Source organism: Eulemur rufifrons, chromosome 2 (genome assembly GCF_041146395.1).
Source record: "Eulemur rufifrons isolate Redbay chromosome 2, OSU_ERuf_1, whole genome shotgun sequence".
NCBI classification, from domain to species: Eukaryota; Metazoa; Chordata; class Mammalia; order Primates; family Lemuridae; genus Eulemur; species Eulemur rufifrons.
The window spans coordinates 31,941,331-31,969,188 of NC_090984.1; the positions used below are offsets into that span (position 1 = coordinate 31,941,331).

The following is a 27,858-nucleotide window of genomic DNA, read 5'->3' on the forward strand; positions in this document are numbered from 1 at the left end:
GAATGGTGTCCTGTGGCTTAGCTGTGTTCTCTGTGGCTGTAGCCACAGGACCAGGACGGATGGATGACCCCAGAGAGGGTGGGGACCACCCCCTTGGCAGGAAGATCTTCCTAACAGATGGAGGGATCCACATGAGCAGGTGTGGAACGATTCCCACTCAGCCTTGGCAGAGAGGAGGGCCCAGGCCTGGTGAGAGGAAGCCAGGTGGCTGCCAGGTTCAAGCACATGTGCCTACAATACACCAGCTTCCTGCGGCAGCAGGGCCTGTGCACTTGCAGGACCCTCTGTCTGGAATACCATTCCTCAGGTTTTGTTTATGGTTGGTTCCACCCATTCTTCAACTTTAATGGTACCTCCTCCAGGAAGCCTGCCTGTCCCATCCCCTCAACAGCGATCCCTGTCACAGCCCATGTTTAATTCCTTCATGGCACTGATTGCAGACTGCAAGTATTTTATTTGCATATTGGTTTACTTACTTGCTATTTATGCTCAGTCTCTCACAAGGACAGAAACTGGATCTGTTTTAGTCTCCATTGCATCTTCAGTACCTAGTACAGTGCCTGACACACACTAGGCCTATTTGTCGAAGAAATGAATGAATTCACTTCAAAATTAAATAGCACTCCAAGAAGGAGAACATTTAGAGATTTTTCCTCCTTCATTCAACATGTGAATACTCATTGTTATTGCAAATATAATGTAAATGTGTATTCAAATTTGGTACACAATCTTTGATAATTTTCATATACATATACATGCCAGGACTTGGTACATTCTTACTATAGTAAGACCTCTTTACAAAGAAAACTTTGAGGGACTCACCAAAAGCTTTTATTGTATTGAAATTTTGACTGTTGGTTGAAAAACAGGGGTGTCACCATCTAAAATGTGTAAACCTTGCCATTACAGTTTTATCCATTGAGGCGAGTTTTGATCAGACTGCGTTTTGGTAGCCAGCCCAAAGGGACATGGCCTGAAGCCATGGCCTGGGACAGGCTCCCCAGGCAGCTGCTGAGGGAACAGACCCACACAGACACTGAGGCGGTGTCCACCTCCGAATGTGACCGCCACGAAATGTCATGGGGCAGAGAGTAGATCTGAGGGACTGACTTAAAAAACCCCCAAAAGACCAACCTCAAAAATTGGATAACAATGAATACACACTTTTGTTGGTAGTGGTGGTCTTGGCTCTGTTAGGTCCTGTCCACATCACAAGTAATGTTTATTTCATTAAAATTTTTATTATCGGCCGGGCGAGGTGGCTCACGCCTGTAATCCTAGCACTCTGGGAGGCCGAGGTGGGCGGATCGTTTGAGCTCAGGAGTTCGAGACCAGCCTGAGCAAGAGCGAGACCCCACCTCTACTAAAAATAGAAAGAAATTATATGGACAGCTAAAAATATACATAGAAAAAATTAGCCGGGCATGGTGGCGCATGCCTGTAGTCCCAGCTACTCGGGAGGCTGAGACAGGAGGATCGCTTGAGCTCAGGAGTTTGAGGTTGCTGTGAGCTAGGCTGATGCCACGGCACTCACTCTAGCCTGGGCAACAGAGTGAGACTCTGTCTCAAAAAAAAAAAAAAAAAAAAAAAAAATTTTTATTATCCTTGAGCACATAAGAGCATAGTCAGAGAAACAGTAATCACACTGTACTAATAATTACACACCTCTTGTCTTCTAAGGAACTCTACATGCTCTTACTGTTACATGCTCTAATGTATGGACCCGGCATATAAATATAAGTACTTAACCTATAAATTTTTTTTACTTAGTCCTATACCATGTCTGCAAACAGGTTATTCAATAAATAAAATTATTCTTCATTTACTTCCATAAATTATTTGCCCCAGGCAGGAATGAGTCTGTACACATATATGTCCTGGCTAAATACACCCTTGTTGGAGAGAGAGAAAAGGGGAACCTTTAGATAAAAAGAAACTTAAATGCCACTTCATGATACATGGATCTTATTTGGACCCTGATTCAAACAAACTGTTAAAATAGATTTATGAGATAATTAGGGAAGTTTGAACACTCACTGGATATTTGATGGCATTAAGGAATTATTGTTAACAGCCTTCAGATTTGAAAATGATATTCTGGCTATTTTAAAGAGTCCTTATCTTTAGTGATATCTAAGCATCGATAGATTTTCTCCTAAGTAACCCAGGGAAGGGGAATAGATGGGATAGAGACACAGACGAAACTGGACTAGTCGTGAAAAGATGGTACACGGGGCCTATACTCTTTGCCTTTGTACCTGCTTTGAAATTTTCTGTAATTGTATTTTAAAATAAGACATGACGAGCCTTAAGAAAATAGCCCTCAGCAGCGTAAGAGTGTGCCTATCTCTCTGCATCCACGCTTGTAGCTCTGGCTTGGGCAGTGCAAAGGCGATATATGTAACCAAAATGTTTGTACCCCCATAATATTCTGAAAATTTTAAAAAATAGCCAAATGTTAGTGCATTTTCAGAAATCACATCAGCTTTTTTAGGCTCGGTGGTGAACTTCAGCTGCATACGTCCCAGAATGTGAGCAATTGAGGCTGCCCACCTTCCCATAGCTAATTCTTCTCTCTGCTCACCGTGGCAGGCCTGCGGAGTTCCAGCGTTTCTGACTGGGTTTTTCACTACATGGATTTTATTTCCAGGCAGGCTGCAGTGCTCTGGTCTGTACCACTCGGCCAACCTTTGAGTGCCTCCTTCAGCCCAGAATTGATTTTGACCTCTGCTGGCTGCTCCCACCCTCTTCCCCACTGTCTTCCCAGGGCCACACTCCATTGATGAGCTCCTCTGTCCTCTGTATCCAACCTCCCTTCTCTGCTCTCTTTTGTCATCTGTACAGAAGTTAGCTCAAGTCTCTCCATTAAAAAACAAAACAAAACCCTTCTCGTTACCCTCATCTTCCCATAACCATTTTTTCTCATCCTTTTATGGCTAAAGTTTTGAGATGAGCTTAAGAAAACCCCCCAAATCAATTTCTTAAGTGTTTACTAAATGCCACTAATGTGTTCAAACATAAGAGAGGGCTGTGACAAAAAGTTCTAGTCACTTTTTGGCCAGAGCTGCCATCTTCCAGTAATTCGCCAAAAGGATGAGCATGAAGGGAAGGAGGAGAGGCACCCGCTATATGTTCTCTAGGCCTTTTAGAAAACAGGGGGTTGTTCCTTTGGCCACGTACATGCAAGTCTACAAGAAAGGTGATATTGTGGACATCAAGGCAATGGGGATTGCTCAAAAAGGCATGTCCTACAGATGTCACCATGGCTACACTAGAAGAGTCGACACTGTTACCCAGCATGCTGTTGGCCTTGTTGTAAACAAACAAGGACAAGATTCTCGCCAAGAGGATTAATGTGCATATTGAGCACATCAAGCACTCCGAGAGCTGAGATGGCTTCCTGAAATGCGTGACGGAAATGACCAGAAAAAGAAGGAAGCTGAAGAGAAAGGTGCCTGGGTTCAGCAGAGCGCCAGCCTGCTCCGCCCGGAGAAGCACCCTGTGTGAGAACCACCCTGTGTGAGAACCAGTGGAAAGAAGCATGTTCCCTAGGAATTCATAGCATAACTGGTGTAAAAAAAATAAAAGACCACTGGACTGTAAAAATGTTTCTCTTCATTGCATAGAAGTGTGGTGTCCCCTTCTCTAAAGAAATAAAGAAAAAAAAGTTCTAGTCATCAAGAGGTTTTCAAAACTTGTAGACAGAGTTCTGGCCTGGAATAGGCTTATGTGCTAGTCTGGTGCTGATAGTCACGGGTGAGACAGGAAAATGATGATTCAGGTCACTGTGCTGTTGTGCAAACCCTGAGCAGGCTGGCCAAGGAGTTCGACCAGGGAGGAGAAAGCACTGGAGTGGTTTTGGCAGGACTTGGGCTGGACTTTGAAGAGCCAATGAGATTTGGAAAGGTGCAGAGGAAAGAAGAAAGCATTTAAGCAGCTTTTAAACATAAAGACATTTGTGAAGGGAGGTGGGCATAGCCTGTTCTGAGGATGGGGGAGCCCGCCTGACCATGCGCCGGCAGGGGAGGGGTGTGAGGGCCTTTCAAGACCTTAGCAGGTTGGGGCATTTCGAGGCCATGAAAAACCACTGGGTTCTGCTTTGTCTTGTTGGGGTGGGGCAGGGCATGTCAGGGAGAAAGGGAGTGTACGGGTAGGTGGTGCGGTGGCGCCAACCAAGCCAGGCTACTGGGAGATTGATCTGGTTACAACAGGAGAGCCAGCCTGGCAGTGTGACAAGAAAGGCTGAGGCTGGTTGCCTGCGGGGAGTCTTGGCAGTGTGACATGTCAAGGGCCTAACCCAGGGTGGAGGTGGTGGTGGTGATGGGAACTTGGGACTCCATGAGCCACTGAGGGCAAAGGATGGGCGGAGCTGGCCTGGCTGTGAGATTTTTGTGGTTGTTTTTTTTTTTTGAGACAGAGTCTCGCTCTATTGCCCAGGCTAGAGTGCCATGGCGTCTGCCTAGCTCACAGCAACCTCAAACTCCTGGGTTCAAGTGATCCTTCTGCCTCAGCCTCCCGGAGCAGCTGGGACTACAGGCATGCGCCACCATGCCCAGCTAATTTTTTCTATATATTTTTAGTTGTCCAGCTAATTTCTTTCTATTTTTAGTAGAGACAGGGTCTCGCTCTTGCTCAGGCTGGTCTCCAACTCCTGACCTCAAGCGATCCTCCCACCTCGGCCTTCCAGAGTGCTAGGATTACAGGTGTGAGCCAGGCGCCCAGCCCTGGCTGTGAGATTTTGAGCCTGGAGGAGTGGGGCCCAGTTGTTCTCTGATGAGGCATCCCACTATCAAACTGTAATCTAGGCCATACATACCAACTAATTATAGTATGTGGACCTTATTTGAATCCTGAATCTTATAAACCATTAAAAAGTTATGACATATTTGGAAAAAATGGAATTCTAACTGGATTTGATAATATTAAGGTACTAATTGTTAACTTTTTAGGTGTGATAATTGTATGGTGGTTTTAAGAGTCCTTATGTTTTAGAGATACATACTGAAATGTGTACAGCTGGAACGTATCTGGATTTGTTTCCAGGTTTTCCAGGTAGATCGGGGGAGAGTGGGCATGGTCTACATGAAGCAGGACTGGCTGTGAATCATAAACTGTCAAAACTGAGTGACGTGGGGGTCACTTTGCTCCTCTCTCTACTGTGGCATACGTTTGTAATTTTCCGTAAAAAAAAATTCTGGCCCTTGGAAAATGCAGGTCCTGCACCCCGGTCCTCATCATTCCCAATCAGAAATCACGAGAGACATTTTGAGCTTGGCAACAACAATCTCTTGTTACATTTCAAAACAGGAATTCTGCCCGCTTCTGTTTTGCCTAGAGCAAGAAAATTCATGGACTGGAAAGAAATAATGCCTCGATTTCGTTTGGAAAAACAAACCGTGAGAGACACATGATCTCCGTCACGAGCAGGGGAGGAATCCAGCCACCTAAAGAGGCGAGGAGCAAAGGCAAATTCGTGCAGTAGCTGCAAGTAAATGTTTCTTTGAGAAAAAAAAAGTCACTCCCAGCAGGGGGTTTTCTGGCAGCAGAGCACTTGGCGTGAGTGTGAAAGCTGGGAATGAGTTGAAAATTGCAGCGGGTGTAGCAGCCAGCATCAGGCCAGTGCTATGTGGCCACAAGCCACATTCCACCCGGATGGAGGCTGCGGGAACAGAAAAGAGCCCATCACTGTCACCCCTGACATTGGTTGTCTGGGTGCCCACACCTGTGGCACCTCTATCTTTCACACATCACAAAGATAGAAGGCTGCTCACACAGTGTCCCCAGCTGTGCAAGAAGGGGACAGCAGCCATCACATGCAGGGGGAGGACCCTATGAGCATCTACGAAGCCACGTCCTTGGCAGACCATCTCCAGGCTGCAGGGCAGAAACCAGGTTTCTTTTTCAACAAGGGGTCCCGAGCAGAACCCACCTCGCACAGGTGAACTAGAAAGCTAGGAGGGTACGTTTCGCACCTGAGCGAGGGATCCCATGTTCCTTCTCTTTTTTGAGGGGAAAAAAAGCATAGGAGGAGATTAAGGTGCTCACTTCCCTGGGAAGGAACAAGCACGAAACAGGTGTTGAGAGGCCAGCCCCGCAGACGTGTGAGGGCCTGCTCCGGCCAGGCGCTGTGGGACGTGCAGGCGAGAACGCCACGTAGTCCTTGTCTTCAGGGAGATTGTAGGGGAGGGAGAAACAGGTGTGCAAAATCTCTTAGATAAATACTGAAACAGAAGGACACAGGTCCCGTGACCCAAGCAAGAGAACTGTTACTCAGCCAAAGTCGGACTTTGGGCAAATCACTTAATCTCAATTTGTCATCTATAAAATGGGGCAATCCTGGCCTTACTTACCCCATAGAGTTATACAATAAAAATGGTGATGATGATGATGAAGCAGCAGGAGGAGGAGGAGAAAAGGATTTTTTAGACCCTGCTGCCCGAAGGGTCTGTGACTGGTCCCCAAGGACGAGCTCCCCTGTGTGGTTCCTGCTGCAGACGGCTGACCACTGCCCGGCCAGCCCCGGGAGCACCAGTGCCCTGTGCCCTCATTCCCAAAGCTGCTTCCCACTGGGCACCGCATTACAGGCCCAGAAGCTGCCAGGCATGAGCAACCTCTCCGACTCGTTCCAACTCAGCTGATACAGAGGGTGAAGGTGCTTAGTCCTAGTATTCTTACTGCATTCCAGAGCTTAAGAGCCAGAAGGAACATTCCAGAACATAGTGCCTGACTCTCCCATTTGTATGAAGGGCACTGGAGGCTCCCACAGGGCACACAACCTGCTCTCGTCACTCACGGAGGTGGTGGGACAGCTGATGCTAGAACCTTGTCCTCTGGACTCTCCTGTTCCAACATAGCTGCTGCTTTTTCCAAGAAAGGTTTTGCCAACACTGACTCTATTGCCTTTAGTATTGTTAGTCTTTCCTTCCCCAAAATACCTAGTTTGGCCCTAACGTCCAATAAAGAATATTTAGGGAAAAATTGAAAAGGAAAATTCCTCCCAATAGCATTTTCCCAAGCTCTCTGTTCTTTTGGGTCGTCCATTCTTTGGGAAATGTTTTCTAAATGCCTGTTATGCCTGTGACCCTACTCACAACGTGGGTTCACAGAGATGAAAATGAGAGCCACCCTGTCTTCAAGGAGCTCGTGCTTGGTTATCACGGAAGTGCCTTCTTGATGAAAACTTCCTGAACTTCTGCTCTGCGAAAAGAAAGTTCTTCTAACCCCATCCGCTTTAGTCACGCAAGGAGAAATCTCATTGCTACATCTGTTTACTCCCTGGGTTTTCCCATTCCTGCCTGGCCGGGAGCGTCCATCCCGCTGGCTGTGGGTGCACGCAGTGCGTGAGCACGGAAAAGGCTGGCGGCCTCGCTCGGGAAGTCTTGCTGCTCTGTGCTGTGCTTTTCCTAACCCTTGGGGTTTACTTGAGGCCTCACGATTGCTTCACTGTGCCGCTGCTGCCCCTAAAGAATTCGGTTTTGCTGCCAGCTGACTCACTGTCTTACTCCCGTTGGCCCCTGGGGTGCCTGCTTTGGTGTCCTCCAGCCCCCACTTCCCAGTCGCCACGTTGGTGCAGTTCTGTTGCTTTGGGTCCGGATCTTTGAGGCCTTGAAAATAAAAACAGCGTAGCTCAGCGGAGGCTCTGGCACGCACAAGTGGGAAAACTGGTGTCCACTGAAAGGTTGGACTGGAGATTCCAAAATCCCTTCATGCTGTAACGTTTCCGAAAAGGCATATCCAAAGGTTGACAGCCTGAAAAACTAGGAAGGTTCCGGTGCGTGTGTCCAGACCTGGAGAAGCTAAGCCTGCAGTCGACTTCTCGTAGCATTGTAAATGAACACGGGTACCAAGTCTGACTTCTGATCCTCCCCACACTCAGCTGGGGTCCCCTAGGAGAGAACAATGTGTAGAGGCTCGGGATTCTGTGGGGCCGGTGTGCACACTGTGATGCTCTTGTGAAACAGCGTTGCTGTCTGTGGAAGGGCTCCTGGAAGAGGTGCTGTTTCTTCCCCCTCGCTCTGGTTCACACCCTTCCTAGTGTCGAAACCCTTGTGAGTGGACCCCAGATGCACAGCTGGATTCTCAACTCAGAGCCCACGGAGCACCCTGCTTCCACCCTAACGAGCCGTGACATGCCAATTATTTGCTTTTCTGGAGAAACCTCAGCCTGAAAATCTGTTTAATTACTGTGGGAGCTAATCTTTTAAACATAGATTTACATTCTTTAAAGACTTTTCCCTGTGGGAGTAGGAAAGTTTATCTGAACATTGGCTGTTGATTTTCATTTCCAGAGGAGGGACTGCTAGCTGGTAGTTAGCAAGAAGCTTGAGCCCTGGAGGATTCTTTTTAAAAAATCTGTTGCTCCTCGCTGACGGTTTGTCAATTATGTTGTAATAATTAGTTTCTAGTATTGTCATACTTTGCCCCAGCTTACACCCTACACTTCACTCTGTCATTCCGGGCCTGTAATTATCTGACATTTTTCAAGTCTCCCTATTGGGCTGGGTTCTATACTTCCCCTGGATTTGGGTGTCAAGAGACGATGTCCTCAGGGGGTTCCCATCAGAAGGATCGTACTTGTCAACGCACCAGCCTCAAAGACTCACTTGGACACTAATGTTTCCAACCTGAGGCGGCCCAGCGGATTCGTGAAATTCTTCCCCACTAGAATGCCAGCCTGGGTGAGCAGAGGCTCTGCTGTGTTCAACCCAGCAGCTCCAAGAGCCAGAGCAATTCCTGGCTCATAACAGGTGCTCAGTAAGCAGATGCTAAATTGCTCAAAGGCAACAGGTCCTCACGTGGAGAAGATGTGTGCTGTGTCAACCAGGAATGAGGCACAAAATGAAGCAGGACCTGGCGGGCTCCACTCTCTGGCAGGGGCTGCTCTAGTCCTTCTTCCCCCACATCGTTTAGGAGCAGCTGGTCTCGAGGTGTTTGCTGGACCTGATTCTGTAGGCCGAGATCTCTGGGCCTTGAACATTTACCTCTGGGGATTAAGAAAAGAGGAGAAAAGGAATAATTATGGTGAACACAGAATTAGAAGGTAAGGAAAAACCCTGACTAAATCTTGACCTTGAATCTCTCCTTCCAGGTCCTGATGGGGAGAAGAGCTGGTCCAAGAAGTACCCGTCCTGCGGGGGCCTGCTGCAGTCCCCCATAGACCTGCACGGTGACATCCTCCAGTACGATGCCAGCCTCACACCCCTGGAGTTCCAAGGCTACAATGTATCTTCCAGCCAACAGTTTCTCCTGACCAACAATGGCCACTCAGGTGAGGGCGAGACCTCAGAGGCCTGAGGGGTAGGTCTGAGCTTCCCTTGGCTCCCCGGCCTGCCCTTTCCACCTGGCAGGAAGGGGGCTCTACCATGGCACCCAGGTGCCTTTGAGGGAGGCTGGACCACTCTCTCCAGGGGATGCTGGAGGCCCTGGTGGTGGCCCTGCCAGGGCAGCTCGACTCAGAGGCAGCACATCTCTTGGGATGGGGGAGGAGACAGGCCTGAGCCCTGTGGCCTATTGGCTGTGCTGCTGGAGAGGATTCTGGGCCGTCATGAACTACTCAAGGGACCACACAGTTCAGTGGGGGTGGGGGCGCCCAGGCTTTGGAGTCAGACAGATCCGGATTTGAATCCTGGCTTGAAGACTTATGAGCCATGAGACTCTAGGTAAGAATTTTAACCTCCCTGAGCTTCTACCTGGAAAATGGAGTTATTGATAGGTACTGTGAAGACTCTGGATTATGTGCGTCGGGGGTCTGGCATATAGTAAATGCTTCATTAACAGCAATTATTATTGTGATTGTTGTTGTATAATTCTAAAGTTTGGAAGGGACTTCACTAACGGTTCGATCACAGAAATGTAAATGAAAATCCATCCCTTGGTCCAGTGTTAGTGTTCCTGGCATCATTTTCCCAGGGGAACCGAGGAGGGCTGGTGCCAATGGAGTTGCTGTGGGGAAACGGGCACAGTCTCCGGGAAAGAGCCCAAGTTTCTGACCTTCAGGCTGCCTCTCTCTGCTCCGCACCTGACCGCATCCGCCTGTCCCCCGTCTGGGCCACGGCGGGGGTTGCCTACCTGACTGCTCTGTGGCAGCACTCAGCTGGCCAGGGCTCTGAAGGCCACCTCTCCACTCCCTGCAGTGAAGCTGAACCTGCCCCCGGACATGCACATCCAGGGCCTCCCGTCCCGCTACACTGCCACGCAGCTACACCTGCACTGGGGGGACCAGGAGGACCCCCACGGCTCTGAACACACTGTTAGTGGGAAGCACTTCGCCGCCGAGGTGAGTGAGATGGCCAGCCTGGCAGAGGCTGTCTGGCAGAGGCTGCCTGGCTATGCCTGTCTGTCCCCCCTGCCACCTGGCAAGAGCACAGATAAGATCCGAGCCAGCTTGAGCTGCCTCCTAGCTCTCCTCCCTACCTCTGGCCCTGTCCCCGGCACAGAAGGCTGCGGCCACTCCAGCCAGCCAGCAGCTCATCTGCAGCGTCCGGGTTCCTTTCTTCTCCTGAACGTGCTGAGTTTGTCTCTCTGGCTTTTCCTGAGCGGCCCTGCTGAGAAGGCAGTGCTCCCAGGGTGGCAAGTAGGACACCCCTTTTCTAGACATCACCCTCCTATCTCTGCAGATAAAGATCTCGTCACTGCTGACTTATACTGGGCTCATTGCTTTCCCTAACTTCCTAGTCTTTCTTTAAATGTCATGCTGTCTGCATAAGTCTTTCCCATTCCCATCTTTCCTTTCTCTTGGCATGGGTTGTGTTTTGGAGCATGAGGACATGGGTCCAGGGCCACTCTTCTACCTGGCCACAAGTCAAGGGATGACTGGCATCGTAATGTGCAGGGCATCATGGCAATCAGAGACTCGCTGAGGACAGCTCGGGATGTCCGCCCAGCATTGGATTATATCACCCTGAGGTGCCAACCCAAAATGCCAAAGGAAAATGAGAGGGGGGCATAGCGTTGTTCCTGTACAAGTTGGGCATGGGGTGGTGGGGGGAGGGTATTGGGATGTTCCATTTCTGAGCTCCCACAGCACGCAACTGTGGCTCTGAAAGTTCACAGGGAAACTGTACAAGGAGATGAGCGCTGCTGACTGATCAGTCAGGGGAGCCCACGTAAATAATGACATGACCAATCTCCTCTGTGCATAACCGCCGAACTGCTTGATGTCTCCGACTAATTACAGGTCTAGCTGCAAGCATGCAGGGGATGGGATTTGGCCAAACAGGATGGCACTACTGGAGGTTCACGTATTTCAGAGCAGGCCCTTCCCTGAAGCTCAAGAACTGCAATTTCTTCCAGGCTAATTGCAATGTTGAGGCTTCTTCCCCCATGGAGAATAAAGTAGGGTATAGGTTGGGAGGGTTTATGCATTTAAAAATATTTCTAGTTACAGTGTTTGCTATTAAGTCACATCATCAGATCAAGGGTCTGGTTAAGGTGGACCATAAATGCCAATACTAGAGCAAAGACCCCAGGGTGACCATAAAGTGGCAGATTCTCTATGGAGGGTACTTGAAAGTGTAGCAGTTCTTCTGGATGGAGTCTGTATAAGAACCCTCTATCTTAATCCCCTCAGCCAAGGAATCCCTGATCCAGGAATTCTCTGGTTTAGGCTTCATTTCCTCTTGATTAAATCTGAACACAATAAGAAAGTGCTCACACAGACCACAAGCTCAAACGTCAGCAGTAAAAAGAAATAAGGACCTAGGACCTAGGGGGTTTTAGCTGCACGGAGTTCAGCTCTGTTTCTCCGGGCAATGCCAGGCCAAGAAGGTGTGGGCAACAAGGCAGGCTGTGTCCTTTAGGGGGAACACAGTGACGCAGAGGCCCTGAGCAATCCTTAATAGAGGACCACCTAAAAGAAGGAATAATTTGATATAATTTTTAAAAATTAGAAAAGTTCAAAATAGGGATATTAAGCTATACTCAATGAAATATGCTTGAATTCTATTTATAAACACATGAGATGGGGAAAAGATGAATGAAAAGAAAGAAAAGAAACAGATATAAAATTTCAATATGTCATAGTCTCAAGGGCAAAAAAATCAACAAAAATGCATGTGTTGTATAGGTAGGTCTATGAATAAGGTGTCTTGAAGGCCAGGTGACACCACCTTTGGGATTAAAAATTAGGTTAAACATTGTCAGAATTTGTCATAACAATGGTCTTAATGCATAGATAGGTTTTTTAAACCCAAGATTTCTCAAAAACTTCTTTTCCTCACCTTAATAATGACAAGGAATTTCTTCTTTGGCAAAAATGAGTTTAGAATTTTATTTTGTAAAGATGAAAGTCTATATTCACGGAATAATATTCTTTTTTTATGGTCTCTTAAAATATGACTGGTAAAACCTTATGAAAGCCATGCTGTGATTTTTCTGCAACTGAGAGATAAACGCCTGTCCTGTGCCGAATACAGTTATGATCAAGTTACAGCTGGAGGTTTCATGCCCCACCCCCACTGCTTCCAGATCAAGTGCAGAGGGGCGGGGCTGAGGCTGGGGAAGCCACCTGAAACCATTTGGCACCAGGCTCCAGAATAAGTAGGAAAAATCAGGATGGAGAAGTGCCCCAAGGTGCCCAAGCCTTTTCATGGCTAGTGTAAAAATTCATTCACTCACTCATATCTCTTATGCACCTGGTACCTTCCCGGCACCCCACGAGACACTGGGACGCAGTGAGTGAATCGGATAGACACTGTGTGCCTTGGCGGAGTTTGCAGTCTAGAGAAGACTAAGGGAAAAGGGAGAACTGGAGATGCCAGGAGGGGAGGATCTGAGAGACCTGTTCTAGCTCAGGGGCAGGAGGGGATGGGGGTCTGTCCTCCCAGTTGGATTCAAGTCTCCTGCAGAGGCGGAAGCGTCCCACGAGGCGCTCATCCTCTGACAGGCATCTCCTCTCCCCCTGCAGCTGCACATCGTCCATTACAACTCCGACCTGTATCCCAACGCCAGCGCCGCCAGCAACAAGTCAGAAGGCCTCGCTGTGCTCGCGGTTCTCATTGAGGTAAGAGATGTTCCAAAGGTTGTTACAGGAAATGTGAAGCAGGGGTGAGGTCGAGATTTGACATTTGTTCCATGCACATCTGTCAATAACAAGCTGCTCCCGTATGGACAAAGTCTTGTCTCCGGAGCAGGGGCTTCTCTCCACAGTGCTCCTTCTCTCTTGGCCTACAGGCAGCACTTTCTAGGGCTGGGCAGCAGAAATGGCTCATGTCCTTTGTGACGTTGGAAAAATGAGCCCCAGTCCCCAGCCTTGTTGCATAAGCCAGGGAATGGCCCAGGTGGAGAAGACCTGTGGGGGAAGGGGGTCATGCTGCCCCCTCAGATGCCTGAACGCCTGACACGACTCCTCGTATCCAAGCTCCAGCCTATATATTGACCCTGGGATGAATTCTTTCTTTAATCCCAGGAAAAGGGAATGTCTTTTGATTGGTTTGCATTTTTTTTTCCCCTAAAGAGGCAGCATGTACCTCATTTCCCAACATGCTAACTTGGCTGACTTGGCTTCTGTGAACTCAGAGCTCCCTTAAGTTCTGGCTGAGACGAACTGCCAGTTGTGGCCTTCAGGCTGTCATCTAGATCATCAGGAGTGCACACCGTACCCCGCACCAGGACGTTCAAGCCCGATGCCTTAAGCTGAAAACGGGACATCCTGACATGCAAGGCCAGGACCATTACACTAACTCCCAACGGCCTAGTGATCCACCATCACTGTCCTAGTAAGGCGACTCCTTCAGGCAGGACTTCAGCCGTGGTGGCTGCATACCCCCAGCCTTGCCCTCTGATGGCAAGTGTCAGTCTCAGCTCGGCCTACATGCTTCTGTCCCACTTCAACCTGCCCGGTCTCTGTTGCAGATGGGCTCCTTCAATCCCTCCTATGACAAGATCTTCAGTCACCTTCAACATGTAAAGTACAAAGGTGAGGGGTCCTTGGATGCTTATTCACCGTCTGCTGGAGAAGGATGCAGAAAAACAAATGCAAGGGGTGGGTGTGGTTTGTGTTCACCAGGTTAAGGGCAGCAGGTTGGGTAGAATGGCCCTGAGAGGGGTTAGTTCAAGTTTCTAGGCTCAGTCACTACGTTCAAGGGCACTTCTGCCCTAGGGAGTGAGGCTGATACCATCACCCACCCCCAACATGTCTCCCCAGGCCAAGAAGTCCTCATCCCAGGCTTCAACGTCGAGGAACTGCTTCCTGAGAGGCCTGCCGAGTACTACCGCTACAGGGGGTCCCTGACCACCCCTCCTTGCAACCCCACTGTGATCTGGACGGTTTTCCGAAACCCTGTGCACATTTCCCAGGACCAGGTAACTGTCGTACCCGACTCAGCCAGACTCCAGGTGGCACTTCAGTCCCCACCGTAACCCATGTCATAATCAATGACTTGACTTCCTCACCTAGAGTTTCACTGGCAGCTATTCGAAACCTCTCCAAATATTCCTGAAAGCATTGCAGAAATTCCAAGCTGAGCTTTAAAAGAGGAGCTATCAAGTCAAGCTAGGAAAATGAATATGTGTCTCTTTAAATACAGGTCTTTAAAAAAGAGCTGTAAAGCTGCATTTGCTAATATATCCCTCAGTGGCTAGATGGTATTCCCTCCACAGGCAGGAAAAAGCCTGGTTCCTTGGAGGGGCCTGAACAAAGGTAGCATCAGGTTAAATCACTTAACAAATTGGGGAGCTGGGATTGCAGCGACGAGTGTGTGAGAGTCCCTGCCCTCAAGAAGCTCACCGTCTAGTGCAAACTAGGGAACGAAATCCTTAGCAACCATCTCTAAGCTTCTCATTTCATAGGGGAGGGAAGTGAGGGGTAGAAGCTTGTGGGATCACCCTCTGGTTAATGGCGAAGCTGAGACCCAAAGTCAGGTCATCTGAGTTCCAAGTCACCACTCAGCCCTCTACTCCACAGCCTAAATACATGAGAAGAAAAATGGCTCCCCACGAGATGGGGCCGGGGCCAGCGCTGCGCACTGGCTCCCACACCCCACCCAGCGTCATGAGCCCCGGACAGCCCTCGCTGTCGCTCCTTCTCCTTACTATGAGCTTCTGGTCTGAGTCCCATAGATAGATGGCAGCAGGTGGGCAGACAAGAATGAGGACGTGGTGAATCGAGAGATGCATGCAGTGTGTGGGGAGGCAGCGACATCCTAACCCAGAAACTGCCCTGGAAACGGTTTATATCATCTATGTGGTTGCATGAAAGTGTCATGGAGCCCACAGTCAGATGACCTGTGAAACTCCTACCTCCCTGCTTTTATTCCTTCTGATGTGACCATCAGAACAAGTCCTGGGCCCCTCTGGTTTAGAGTTGGGTTCCAATTCAGGTTCATGGAGGAAGGCAGTCGCCATGAGAAGCTAAGGAGACCTTCACCAGCCCAGGCTTCCCTCCATGCAGGGCGGAGTCCAGGAATAATCAGGATGTGGCAGCACCACCCTCGGAACCTGGGAAGACAGACCCAGCGCTGCCCAGCAGCCAGTGACCCACACCTGGGGAGGGGAGTTCTCTGGCTTTCCCGCTGCTTTCTAATGTCTCCCACCCAGCACCACAGGGGCTGGTTCCAGAGGCTTCTCCCAGGTGCCAGAGGTGAGAGCTGGCCTCTCTTCCCCAAGGGAGGCCAGGCAAGGAGCATCACTCTGCCCTCGGGGGGTGTTTCTGCTCTTCCCTCAGCTGCTGGCTCTGGAGACAGCTCTGTACTGCACACGCATGGACGACCCTGCCCCCAGAGAAATGGTCAAGAACTTCCGGCAGGTGCAGAAGTTCGACGAGAGGTTGGTGTACATCTCCTTCCAACAAGGTAAGGAGACGCAGTGTTCGTGCGGAGTGTGGTGCCAAGACGTTGGGCCCTCCTGGATGAAGTCCAGCTCTGGCACGGCTGCCCTAGGGAGGTGGGTTAAGAACCTGGCTGCCATGGGACCCGGGGAGCCTCGTGGAGTGAGGTGTGGGGGTTACTCAGGGCTCCCCTCGCTGCTCTCCACTTCCCTGAGCCTTTGCGGAGAAGCACAAGCCGGGGCTTCCACGCACAGGGACCAGAGCCCTCATTATGCCTGGAGTCTCCCACAGGTGGGGAAAAGAGGATGTTCTTGGGGACTTCTCTGCTCTGGACAATGATCCCCTCTCCTGAGACACACAATAGGGACTTTTTCATGAGAACAGACTTCTAACTTCTCATCCAAGGCTTTCTAGGCTGTAGCCACCCCACCTTAGGCCCAGCCAGGGACGTTCCTTTGTTAGTTGTAGAACAGCAGGCATAGGCCGTGTCTGTGGCCACGGTGGCTCACGGCCTAAGGTAGCAGGGCCCATGAGGGAAGAAAGCCCCCTTGTTCCCTGCCTTTTTGTTGAATCTCCTTGGAGCTTGCATAAGCACAGGCACGTTCGTTCCAAATTGAGCAAAGCTTCATAGTTTGGTTTATTCCTGATGCTATGAGTTCTTAGTTCTTCCTTTGAAACCTGTAACCATAAGCCCCAGGACACTGGCAGTTGTCCTCGCTTGCATCGGTGCCTGAATCAGCACTGCTGGACACCAGGAGTCAGGGAAAAGGTGAGGGAGCATTCCTGGGGCCCACGCCCTTCTTCCAACCTCTAACTTCATCTTCTCACGGTAGGTTCTTGATCGGTTCCCAGTGTGGGAATCTTGCGTGTTCAGAAGCACAGCAGATCTGTGGAAGGTCCATTTCATGCCCTAATATCACTTGTGTACCAAACCGGCCAGGGGTTCACATAGAAAGATGACCTGTCAACCCACTCGTCGGAGAATCCACTCTCCTCGTCTCACCTGGTGCACTGTTTTTATTCCTTTCTTATGAGATTATAACTATCACCTACTAAGCTTAGTTGAGCATGTGAAGATTACGTCTCAAGGCCCTTTCCAGAAATTTTAGAAACGTGCCTTTCTGAATTGACCCGTACGTACACTCAGAATTATGTCCTTCTCTGTCACTTAATTAAGAACTGCTCAGGAATTTGTCTTTGGTGTTCTCCTCTCCAGATACCACTAGTTAAGGTAATTTCCCTCTTTTCCTCAGTTTCTCCATCTGAAATCCGAAACGGTGACCGTTAGCCTTTCTAAAAATTGAGAGCCTATATGATGGTGACTGTCAACTTCTTTCCTAGGAAATGACCGGGTGCACACAGTTATCCCTTTGTATCTATTCTGGATACAACGTTCTCTCTTCTCTTTCTTCTAAATGGAGAATATAGTATTCAAGGGTTAAACAGAACTACTTCAACTCTTAAATAAAATAAAAACTCTGCCAGGAGATAAGGGAATTTGTCCATGTAGATCAGGTAGAATTTTGTGTGTGCTTCAAGGACTTCATTACCAGCTCCGTTCTCTGAGCTAGTCTGTGCACATCCCCGGGAACAGGTGAACAAATACTCTCCCCGTAGTCAGGAGACCTCCAAGTTCAAGGCCTCGCTTTGTTTTATCCTGGCTGTATCATGTGGACAAATCATGCCCCTTCTTTGGCCTGGGTTTCCTCAGCCATGAAATGCCCTGTTGGACTAGGTGACCTAACCTCCTCTCAGCGCTCATGTGTTATGATTCTAGGAGTTCACTAATGACTGCCAATCCTGACTTTACATTGCAGGGACAGTGTTTGAGGGCAATTACAGACGATCAGAAGAAACCGTGCAGGATCTTGAGTCCGACATCAAAAGTAACCCCCACTTGTAACGATGCACTGTGGCGTTGGGAATAATTAGCCATCTTCTTAGACCGGCTCGGGTCTAAGTAGCTGCTAGTGGAGCGGGCAGTGCAGGCGGGTGCAGCGGAGAGCTAACGTAGCTTCCTCCAGTCTGGCTGGGGGAGCTGGAGGGGCCTCTAGGCAGAAGCCTGGAGACCGACTCCCAGCTAGGAAACCAAGATCAAAGCCCAAATGCAGCTTTGCCAACTGCCCCTCCTGCATGGCGTGCCCAGGGCTGCTGCCTCACCCAGGCCGGGCCCAGCTTGCTCCTGGGAGTGAGGCTCTGTGGCAGTTCAAGGCAAACCTGTTCATTTGGAGGCTGATTATAGAAACTTGGCCAGAATTCTCCCCTCCTTCTTACTTCCCAAAGACACAGGCAGCAAACAAGGCTGCTTCCCCACGAACAATGAGGAGGGAGCCCTAGAGGGGTGAAGCCCCGAACCTTCCCTACCCAGGGCCTGCATTCACGAGGGCCTCCCACACCAGCTGGGAGCAGGCCCCAGACTGTCAGATGCTGTTTCGGGTTTACGGTGTGAGACTGTTTGTCAGTGTCAGCCTTGAGCAATCCGGGCTCACTTATTTGTAGACTCTTCCACTGAGGCATGTTTGTAATTATGGTTTGGCTTATTCCGGGTTTTCTCTGCAAGTTAATAAGAACTATGGAGTCGGAAAATTCTGCCAGTGGAAAAGTAATATTAAGGAAATCCTTTAGGAGAGAACGTGCGTAGACTTTGGGGGAAGACCTGAGGTTGAGCCAAATTGGGACAGTTGGGGCTGAATCGTTTAACTTGACCCTGCTATTTTCCTAGCCTCTGCTTAGAAAAGGAGTGCAGGACCTGGTTTCTACCCTTAAGGGGTTTGTAGTCGGTGATGTAACCTAGCCCTGGGGCAGAGTTTCTCAGCCTCGGCACTATTGACATGTTGAGCGGGATAATTCTTACTGTGGGGGGCTGTCCTGTGCACCGTGGCATTGGCAGTGTCCTCGGTCTCTACCCTCCAGCTGCCAGCTGCGTCTCCCCAGTGGTGACAGCCAAAAATGTCTCCAGAGGAGGAGAGGCAAAGTTGCCCCAGGGGTGATACAATGACGTTCCTAGGCCCAGAACTGATTTTTTTTTCACTCATATCATAGGCTTTCAGAGTTTTTCTATCACATAGGTGCCCTGGTTTTTATTGTTTTATGGCATGAAACTTTCAATCTGGTGATGGTTACCTGAAACAATAAAGTTGAAGTTACTGAGGTAGACACGAACAAACCCAAGAGAAACCTTGTTCCCTATCTTCCCCCAGGATCGGAGTATATGTTCTTGTTTATATTATTGGTGAGGCTAAGAGAAGTGGCATGAGAGAAAACTACACGCCCTTAGGAGAAGTATACAAATTCCTTTATCCGGGGGATGCCTCTGAAGTTGCTATTTTCCTCAAAATCCCTCATCCTTCTTCTTCTCCCTCCCTTTCCTACGAGTTTTTCCTCTCTTGTATGTTCTGCTCCTTGTCGCCCTTGGTTAAAATGTCCACTCTTTATGGGGAGGTGAAAGTCATGCCAGGCACTTTGTTCAGCTCTTAAAAAGTGCCTCGTCCCAGTGGCGCAGAAGGAGGATTTGAGCTGAAGGAGGAAACAAGACTCATTGTCCTCAAGGTGGGATCCTGGACCAGTGGAGGTTTCACAGGAAGTCAGGTGCTCTGAGCGGGGGCGGGGAGACAGGGCAGAGGCAGGTGTACGTCGCAGGGGCCAAGGCTTAGGGCTCTGGCCCAATTCTTGGTTCCCTGGTGTCGACCTGCTCCTACCAGTGACACCAACACGGGGTCCAGTGTTGGTGATGGGTGATAAAGCAAGAGCCCATCAAACCCAAATGCTACCATTATCTAGTCCGATTTTCAGCATATCAGGGCAAGGGAAACTTGAGGTTCAAAAGGAAGCCAAGAAGTTTCTATAATCATGTCTTTAGTGGGCTTGCTCTGAGCAACTGCTTGTCGCCTGCTGCAGAGCCCAGAGCCAGCTGAGGTGCACTCAGACGAGAGCACGGGGTGGCCAGGGGGACGGCAGGTCTGTGGACAGCACGATTGGAACCTGCTTGACCCTAGTGGCCTGGGCAGTTGTAGAAAACCTTAGAAGGGGAGAGGGAGGGCGCGCTCGAGAGAGGGAAATCTTACACAGCTGAGATGGCTAATTATCTAACCTTTGGGGACTAGAATATGTGTGTTATAGTTATTGACCTTGTGTTTCTTGAAGTTTCTATTTATAAATAAAAGCTATTAGATGGAAGAGTATCATCAGTTCTTCTAAAGTATCCAAGTGAGTAACCAGAGGAGTCCCTAGACCCGGATCAGGGGACCAAACCGTCAGGGGCAATGTCAAAGGTGCTTAGAAGTGAAGTTCTAGTCCCTTCAACACGCCACACGTTTCCTGAGCACGGCCTGAGTTATGTGCTCTGGGGGACAGAAAACCCCACCACGGGTGTTATCCTGCTCCTAACCACAGCCCCTGGCACAGGACAGACCGTGTTCAGGAAAGACAGCAGGAAATGGGGCCCGGCAGAGGGCTGGACCCACCCTGGGTGAAGGACTCACATCATTTTCCCACAGCCCTAACCCCCCCCCAACCACAGCCCCCCCAGACCACAGGGCCTCCCTAACACGGCAGGTCCTTTCAAGTGTACACACTAGTCCCTAGGTCTGGGATGCTCCTCACTCTCCTCCACCTGGAAAATTCTTTCAAGACCCAACTCTAACCATATCCTCCTGGAAGTCCTCCCCATCCCCTGGAGGCGACTTACTGTCTGCAGAACCACCCTTCACCTCTGTGATGGCACTCAGCACGCCACAGAGCAATTACTCCCTCCAGCAAAAACAAAGAAAGAAAAAGAAAAATACACCCATATTACACACACGCTACCAGCTCCTTACGGACAGGGGTGATTGACATCCTACTCATTTCCGTGCTCATTACGAGCCTGTGGCAAGAACATCCCTGACTGGTCTCCCATCTCCCCCCAACCTGCATCTTCTCTGCAGGAGATTTACACGTAAGCCTGGACAGTTGTCAAATTTTAGTCTTGTTAAGTCTTATTTTTCTCTGTTCTCAATTTGCTGACAGTGTTAAAATCAACCCATTTGTTTAAGAAAATTTAAAGACCAGAACTTAGCTGTCAAGTTTGGAAGGCACCTGGAGATGCTATTGTGCTTTCTGTTGCTCTGGCTTGATGGGGATAAAAGGCCCCCGTCCTGCCACCCATTCCTTCAGCACAGACAGCCTGGGCTGCTTGGAGGACTAAGAGCTCAATGCTGGCATTGTAGCCCACCCCTGCTGCTCCAGGGTTTAGGGCCCTCAGGGTCATGTGGTTTTCCACTCGGGGCCTGCACTCCTCCACTCTGGTGGCAAAGCCCTCAGTCCCTATCATGGTTGTATAAAACTAGTTCCCTCGTCTAATCTGGTGGTATCTTTTTGGCGTATTTCTTTGTAGAAATTACTTCTTTATTAGGTTGCATAGTGTTAATGAGGAAAACTCCCCAGTTAAATGTCCTCTAAAGATAGTTATGCCCTGTAGCTACTGAGGGCATCTTCCTTGCTTTTCTTACCCAAGCCTCATCCAAAGAGAATACTAGCATTGCAGTTACTTGACCCTATGACTTTTATTAAGTATAATAATGGGAGTTTTTACCATGCTAAACTGGATTTCACTTATTTAGTTAGTTAGTTAGTTAGTTATTTTGAGACATAGTCTTGCTCTGTTGCCCGGAGTGGAGCACAGTGGCAAGATCATAGCTCACTGTAACCTTGAACTCCTGGGCTCAAGTGATCCTTCCACCTCAGCCTCCCAAGTAGCTAGGACTACAGGCGTGTGCCACCATGCACAGCTGATTTTTTAATTTTTTGTAGAGATGGGGTCTTGCTATTGCCCAGGCTGGTCTCGAACTCCTGGCTTCAAGCCATCCTTCTGCCTTGGCCTCCCAAAGTGCTGGGATTACAGGCTTGAGCCACCATCCCCAGATAATTTTATATATTTAAACTATCAAACCACTGATAAACCTAAACTCTCCTGGCCTCTTTTACAAGACTAGAGACTGCTCCAAACGTACATGCGTATATACGTTATCACTATGTAACATGCCATCTACAAAAACAGTCCGTACTTTAAAATGGTACTTTGAAAGGAAAAGGATTGTGTTCCACAATCAGAATGGCAAATAGAGTTAGAAAATACTAGACTGTTGTTCCAGGAATCCCGAGATGTGTAAATGAGGTGCTTGTTCCTCCTGCTGGACTTTTCTGTGTTTACACTTGAGGCTTCAGAAGAAGACCTCAAAAGCCGCTAACCAGCCTCCCTCGGTCCAGCAAGATGCCAGCGGAAGACGCAGCTCGTGGGCCAGCCAGAACAGGTAGCAAGGCCCTCGTGGCAGGCGGCTTGCCCACCTTCTCCAGGTGTCTGTACCTTCCTGGGCGAGGCGTGCGACAGTCAAGTTCTTCCGTGTCTGTGCGATTTCCTTGTGTGTGTGACACTGCCTTGTCTCTGTTCGCCCTGACTCACACCTGCGTGTGGCATGGAGAGCAGACGGCTCCCCGTGTCTGTGCGGCGAGCCCCCTCTGTCGAGTTCTCATGCAGTGGCTCTCGTGGACCACCGCAGTCAACCAACCTGTCTCCGTTTCTCCCGTCTGTCCTGTTGTTCTTCCGTGGGAACTGCCTGTCTTGTTCTCCGTTCAGAAACAAGCCATTTCTTTGTTTAATCTGGAAATAAATCTCTCTGGTCTGCACCATCTTTGATGCCTGTTCGCTCACCCAGCCGAGGCTCTGCTGGGAAACAGGCTTTGGCTTCTCTCTGGGGCTCTCGTTCCCCGCGCGCCCTGACAGTTCTTTCTCCCTGTGCCCTGGAAGTCTCGCCGGTTTTCCCTCTCCCTTTAGTTAGCAGATGCGTAGGCATCTGCCTCCAACGGGACCCCAGCCCATCTCTGTGGAGAAGCCCTGCTTCTGTGGTGGCTGGTGCTGTCGCGACTGGCCGGGACAGCATGCCGACATCTTCCTGTCCTGGGCTTCGTGAGGTGGTAGAACTACTAAGTGGCTCCCTTCCCGCCAAGGCTCTTCCTTAGTGGCTTGTGATCCTGGCTTGCTCAGTCAAGTTGCTTCATTTTAATGCGTCAAAGTCTTGGCTGAAAATCATCTGTCCCTGCCTCTGGGGCTTTCCTTGTCTTCTTGGCTATTTGGTCTCATTTCATGGTTTCCAAAGAGAGGCAATTTAGGCCCTGAAAAGGGGTTATCTGGGAGCGAAGAGTCCAGGGGACAGAAATGGATTACATGATGCTTTGTTTGCAGGGCCTGTAGCTCAGGAGCACTGCACGGTACGTGGGCGAATCCAGACTCTCCCTCCAGGGAAGCCACCGAGTGGGTCCTGTGCTCTTGAGAAAGGTCCCATCCTGGGGGCCTTGATCTCCACAGACTCTGCTCAGCCCCTTGCGGCCACGGCATGAAGGGTCCCTCCTCCAGCCCTGGACTGGGGCTGCTCAGCCGTCTGGGGGCCTGTGTGGCTCTAGGATGCTTGAGGCAACTGTGAAAGAGACAATTTTAGAGACTGTCTGGTTTGCACGGCTTTGCCAAGCTCACTAGGAATAGTCTTCATGTGGCAAGACCTGGTTTGGGTGCCACAAGCATCTGCAGCTTTAGGAACAAAGAACAAAAGTGTATTTCATCAAAAGGCTTGGAAGAGAAACCATGACTAGGTTTTAATTTGTTTGTTTGTTTAAGATCCCAGGGACCAAGTCTCTAGGTACCTTTAAAAAACAATCAATAAACCCTAATACCAAGTTACACAGTGCGGAGGCCACAGGCCGCGCAGGGAACACAGCATGTGCTGTGCAGACACCTGAAGCTGTCCCCAGGTGGAGGCTCCTGTCCCGAGCGCCTCCCCAGCTATAGATGGGTCCTTGTGTTCAGGTTACGAGAAGAGGCCTGGGACAGGGAATCTGGCCAGAGGAGCCATCCTCTCTGCCACTTGGGAGGCCATGAGCTACTGGTAGTGGCTGGCAGAGCAGGGAGAACAGGCCACCCTGTCCTTGGGGACAGCTCTTCTCCATGCCCGCTCTGCTCCCCGTCACAGCAGCCTGGGGCCATCTGGGGAAGCCAGACCAGGAATCCCCAGGGGCCAGCCTTGGACCAGGGAGGCTTTGCAGGCTCAGTGTGAGAGTGCAGAAGAGGACGGTAGGGAACGGACGCAGCTGATGGCTCCTGGGGAATCAGCCAGACTCAGACCACAGGGCAGGAGAAGGGGGGTGAGCAAAACCTCACCCTGCAGCCTCAGCTCTGGTTTCCAGGGTGCTGAGTGCCACAAGGTGAATCCCTGGCCCCTTCTGGTGTCTGACACTTGGCCACGGCCCTCCCAGGGTCTCAGTTACCACAGTGGGCTCTGTGGGCACAGGCTCGTCTGTATGTCAAGCTGGGTGGCCACCCTCTGTACAGCTCTGACTTCCAACATGAGTTAGAACAGTTACCCCCCAACACACTCACACACACACACACACACACACAGACATGCACATGCTAGAAGTTTCAACTGAGATCAGAAAACCAGCAGACAAAAGGGTATGTGTAAACAGAGACTTTCTTTAGACAGAGAAATTGACTGACAGAATGGGGAATAGTTGTAAGAACCTGGAAGGAGCAGGCTCAGGGGGACCCAGGAGAGACTTCATGATTGGGCTCCTCTGGTCAGTCAAGAAGATGGATTCACACATGAGCTTCCCCCCGGGGAGATGCCTTGTAGGCCGACGGCGGGATTTCACCCTAGATAGCTGGGCACTAGTCGGCCCTACTAAGGACTCCTAATTCACCCCATTTATCCCCAACAGTAACTTGCTGGGAGGAGCCATAATCTTCTGGTTCCATGTAGCCGAGAAGGGAGGCTGGGATGGTGGAGGAGTTTGTCTAGTAGGACCAAACCAAAAGTAGAACCAAACCATGATGACAGATTGGACAGGGTGGGGCCAAGTCTGGTGGCAAGCTCTGGCTGAGGAAGAGGAGCAGGTCTCAGCGAAGTGCACAATGGCCTGCCCAAGTAGTCTCTGATGCTTACCCTTCCTCACCTTCCCTCATTGGCCATGTTGTATTAAACCCTGCAGTCTTGCCCTGGCAAAGAGACTGCCATGATGAAGGAGCACTGGAAGTGGGGACCACGGTATGAATTCCCTAGGTGGCAAGTTCCTACACTCCATCAGGCAGTCACCTGAACCAGACCTTCTGAACACCCCCGGAAGGTCTGCATAAGCCCTGTATCACCCACCAAACAAAAGGTAGAGCGTCTCTCAACACACTGGTCAAATCCAGCATGGTTTGACTCTAGATTAATTTTCAATCTTTTCCTCCTCCCTTTTAAGTGGAAATACTTACCGACACTGGACTGAGTCTGGGTATGTGGCCAGCTGGCCGGCTGTGCATGCTGCAGCTGGGGGATCATTGTGATTCTGGGTGTGATCTGGGCCTGTGATCCTGCCAGCCCATCCTTTCTGCTTCTCTGTGCTGTCGCTCTGGCTCCTGGTCCCCTCCTGGCTGTGGGTTTACCTTCAAGTCGCTCTCTGAGTCAAAGATGAACTGCCAATCAAACGTTCCTCTAAGAAAAGACCTAATCACTCTACAGCATGTACATATTCCAAGAGCCTATCTAAGACCTTGTTGATTATGGTGGGAGGCCACTGCCTGAAAACATGCCAGAGCCCAGTGTGGAGGTCAGGTGACTAGCCATGTGACCTTGGCAATGGGCTACTGGTTGTTTGGGACTGCTTAGGACTGTGTGATGGAACTGATGGAGACATCCCAATGGGCCTTAAATCCAGCAGGCAAAGATGGAGTAAGTTTTCATTCTGTAGCTCAGGCTTTATCAAAGTGTGGTTCATGGACCACGTGCATCAGCATCAGCTGGATGTGTGTGGTGAAATGCAGATTCCTGGGCCCCACACCAAAGAGATTGAATCTGAGTTGCTGAGAGTTGAGCTCAAAAAAAAAAATCTACATTTTGAACAAACTCTTCAGATCATCCTTGTGCAAGTTTGAGAGCCCCTGCTGGAAAACCACTGCAATTTGCAAATGGCCCCCTCTAACTGCTCCAGCCAGTTCCACTAAGCCAGAGATCAGAATCTAAGAGCAGAGATGGGGAAATTATACCTTTCTGTAGATGATTATGTAGCTGGGATGTGATTTTACCTCTATGTGTGGGATGTGATGAGGGCAAGGAAGGAATGTAACGTGTGCCCACTGCCTCTTCACCAGGCATCATCCTCTCGGTGGCCCTGGCTGGCGTTCTTGGCATCTGTATTATCCTGGCAGTGTCCATCTGGCTTTTCAGAAGGAAGAAGAGGTGAGCTGGTTTGGGTTCCAAGTGGGAATGGGCAGCTTCTGTGTCCATGACGATTGGTCTGTCTGGGAAGGCAGTCTCGCAGAATGAAGAGGCCCTGTCACCTGCACCAACACTGACCCTAGGAGTGCAGTTCCCAAGACACCCCGGCCCCAGCCTCCTTTGCATGAGGCGCTGGTTGTGCAAGGGTCACTGTGCTCAGACTTGGAGGGGTGTGGGACAGCCGCTGCTACTATATGACCTCAGATGAGTCTCTCGATTTGGAGCTGGTGCCTAAATACAAGCAGGAAGGCTATCTTCTTACTAAGATCTTTTTTTGTTTGTTTGTTTTTTGTTTTTTTGAGACAGAGTCTCGCTCTTTTGCCCTGGCTAGAGTGCCGTGGTGGCAGCCTAGCTCACAGCAACCTCAAATACCTGGGCTTACGCAATCCTTCTGCCTCAGCCTCCCGAGTAGCTGGGACTTCAGGCATGTGCTACCATGCCCGGCTAATTTTTTCCTATATATATTTTTAGCTGTCCAAATCATTTCTTTCTATTTTTGGTAGAGACGGGGTCTCGCTCTTGCTCAGGCTGGTCTCGAACTCCTGAGCTCAAACGATCCGCCCACCTCGGCCTCCCAGAGTGCTAGGATTACAGGCGTGAGCCACCGCACCCGGCCTTTACTAAGATCTTTACATCTGGGTTTTCTTCTATGAATCCAAAAAGAAAGATGAAGGAAAACCTGATCTCTCACTCACATTAGCTATTAATGCCCTCTGTGCATGTTTTTATTGTCATGTTTGGCTTTCCCTAAAACCTAATGTATTTTTCCTGGTATGAAAAATAAAAAGGTTGCTAGGAACCCTGTTACAGAATCACAGGTTTGAAGTGGGGGAGGGGTGTGATAATAAGGCCTCCTTCAAAATGCAGGTCTAGCATCATCAGGTGTTAGAAAGAACAGGTGGAAAATGAACATGTGCCATTTTGGCTAATGCTTTATTTGGAGGCATTCCCTCCCAAGACCAACAGAATTGGGGAAAGGTCCCAAAGAGAGGAATCTGACTTCTAAAAGTTGCCTCATTCCACAGCTGAGCCAGGCAGCTCTCTGGGCTCGCTCTCTCTCTCTCTTCCCCCCGTCTTTGACTAACAAGATTTGTGTGTTCTTGTTCTAGTAGCAAAAAAGGTGACAACAAGGGAGTCATTTACAAACCAGCCATCAGGAAGGAGACTGAAGACCACGCCTGAGGTCCCTGGAACTCCCAGGCATGTCCAGGGAAGGACCTTGCTTTGGATACTACATACTTTGGCTCTCTGGACACTTGAAACACCTCAAGGCGTTCTCTAGAGCTCAACCTGCAAACGCCCCAGACCCTCAGGGAATCTCCAGTTGGGTGCCCCCTCACCCCAGGACCTTGGCCACCCCTGGTGCAATCCACGGATGAGATGAGATGAGCTCTCAGAGCAAGTGCTGGATTTATGTGAGATTGTTCAGTGGTCTGGATTCTGGGGCCACAAACCAAGCCACCTGCTGTTGCTGGTTGGAAAACACTTTCGTCTAGGACTTCACTCAAGCGTGTTTTTGAGTATCCTGGAAATTCAGCTTATTCTCCAAGGTTTCAGACCAGAACGTGAACTCGCTGTTAGGTTTTGCTTTTGAAACTCAATTTCTTTCCTCAGGGGAGGGGCTGTCTCCCCCTGATTTCCTTCTGCTCTGACAAAACCTTTAGTCAGACCTCACAACTCAGGGGAAAGAATTGAGACAGGAGGGGTCAGGTTGTAGGGAGAGAAAGAAAACAAGAAATATACTTTGTAATGTTAGGGGCACTTCCACAGTCCTGTCCCCCGGTCGGGGACACTGAACAGGCCTTA

The 27,858-nt window shown here is 49.8% G+C and overlaps 1 protein-coding gene across 2 annotated transcripts in view; it reads left to right on the plus strand.

The window, feature by feature from the left end:
* The window catches only part of CA12 (carbonic anhydrase 12), a 51,116-nt gene extending 23,882 nt beyond the window's left edge, over nt 1-27,234 (plus strand). The window contains exons 3-11 of one of the 2 annotated variants that reach the window (XM_069459149.1): nt 9,089-9,268; nt 10,134-10,276; nt 12,905-13,000; nt 13,852-13,915; nt 14,144-14,301; nt 15,662-15,788; nt 25,037-25,069; nt 25,926-26,013; nt 27,165-27,234. In XM_069459149.1, coding sequence (XP_069315250.1) covers nt 9,089-9,268; nt 10,134-10,276; nt 12,905-13,000; nt 13,852-13,915; nt 14,144-14,301; nt 15,662-15,788; nt 25,037-25,069; nt 25,926-26,013; nt 27,165-27,234 — 959 coding nt within the window. The remainder of the gene's footprint in view (nt 1-9,088; nt 9,269-10,133; nt 10,277-12,904; nt 13,001-13,851; nt 13,916-14,143; nt 14,302-15,661; nt 15,789-25,036; nt 25,070-25,925; nt 26,014-27,164) is intronic. The other variant, XM_069459158.1, reaches the window with a different exon arrangement.
* Nucleotides 27,235-27,858: the final 624 nt, after the last annotated feature.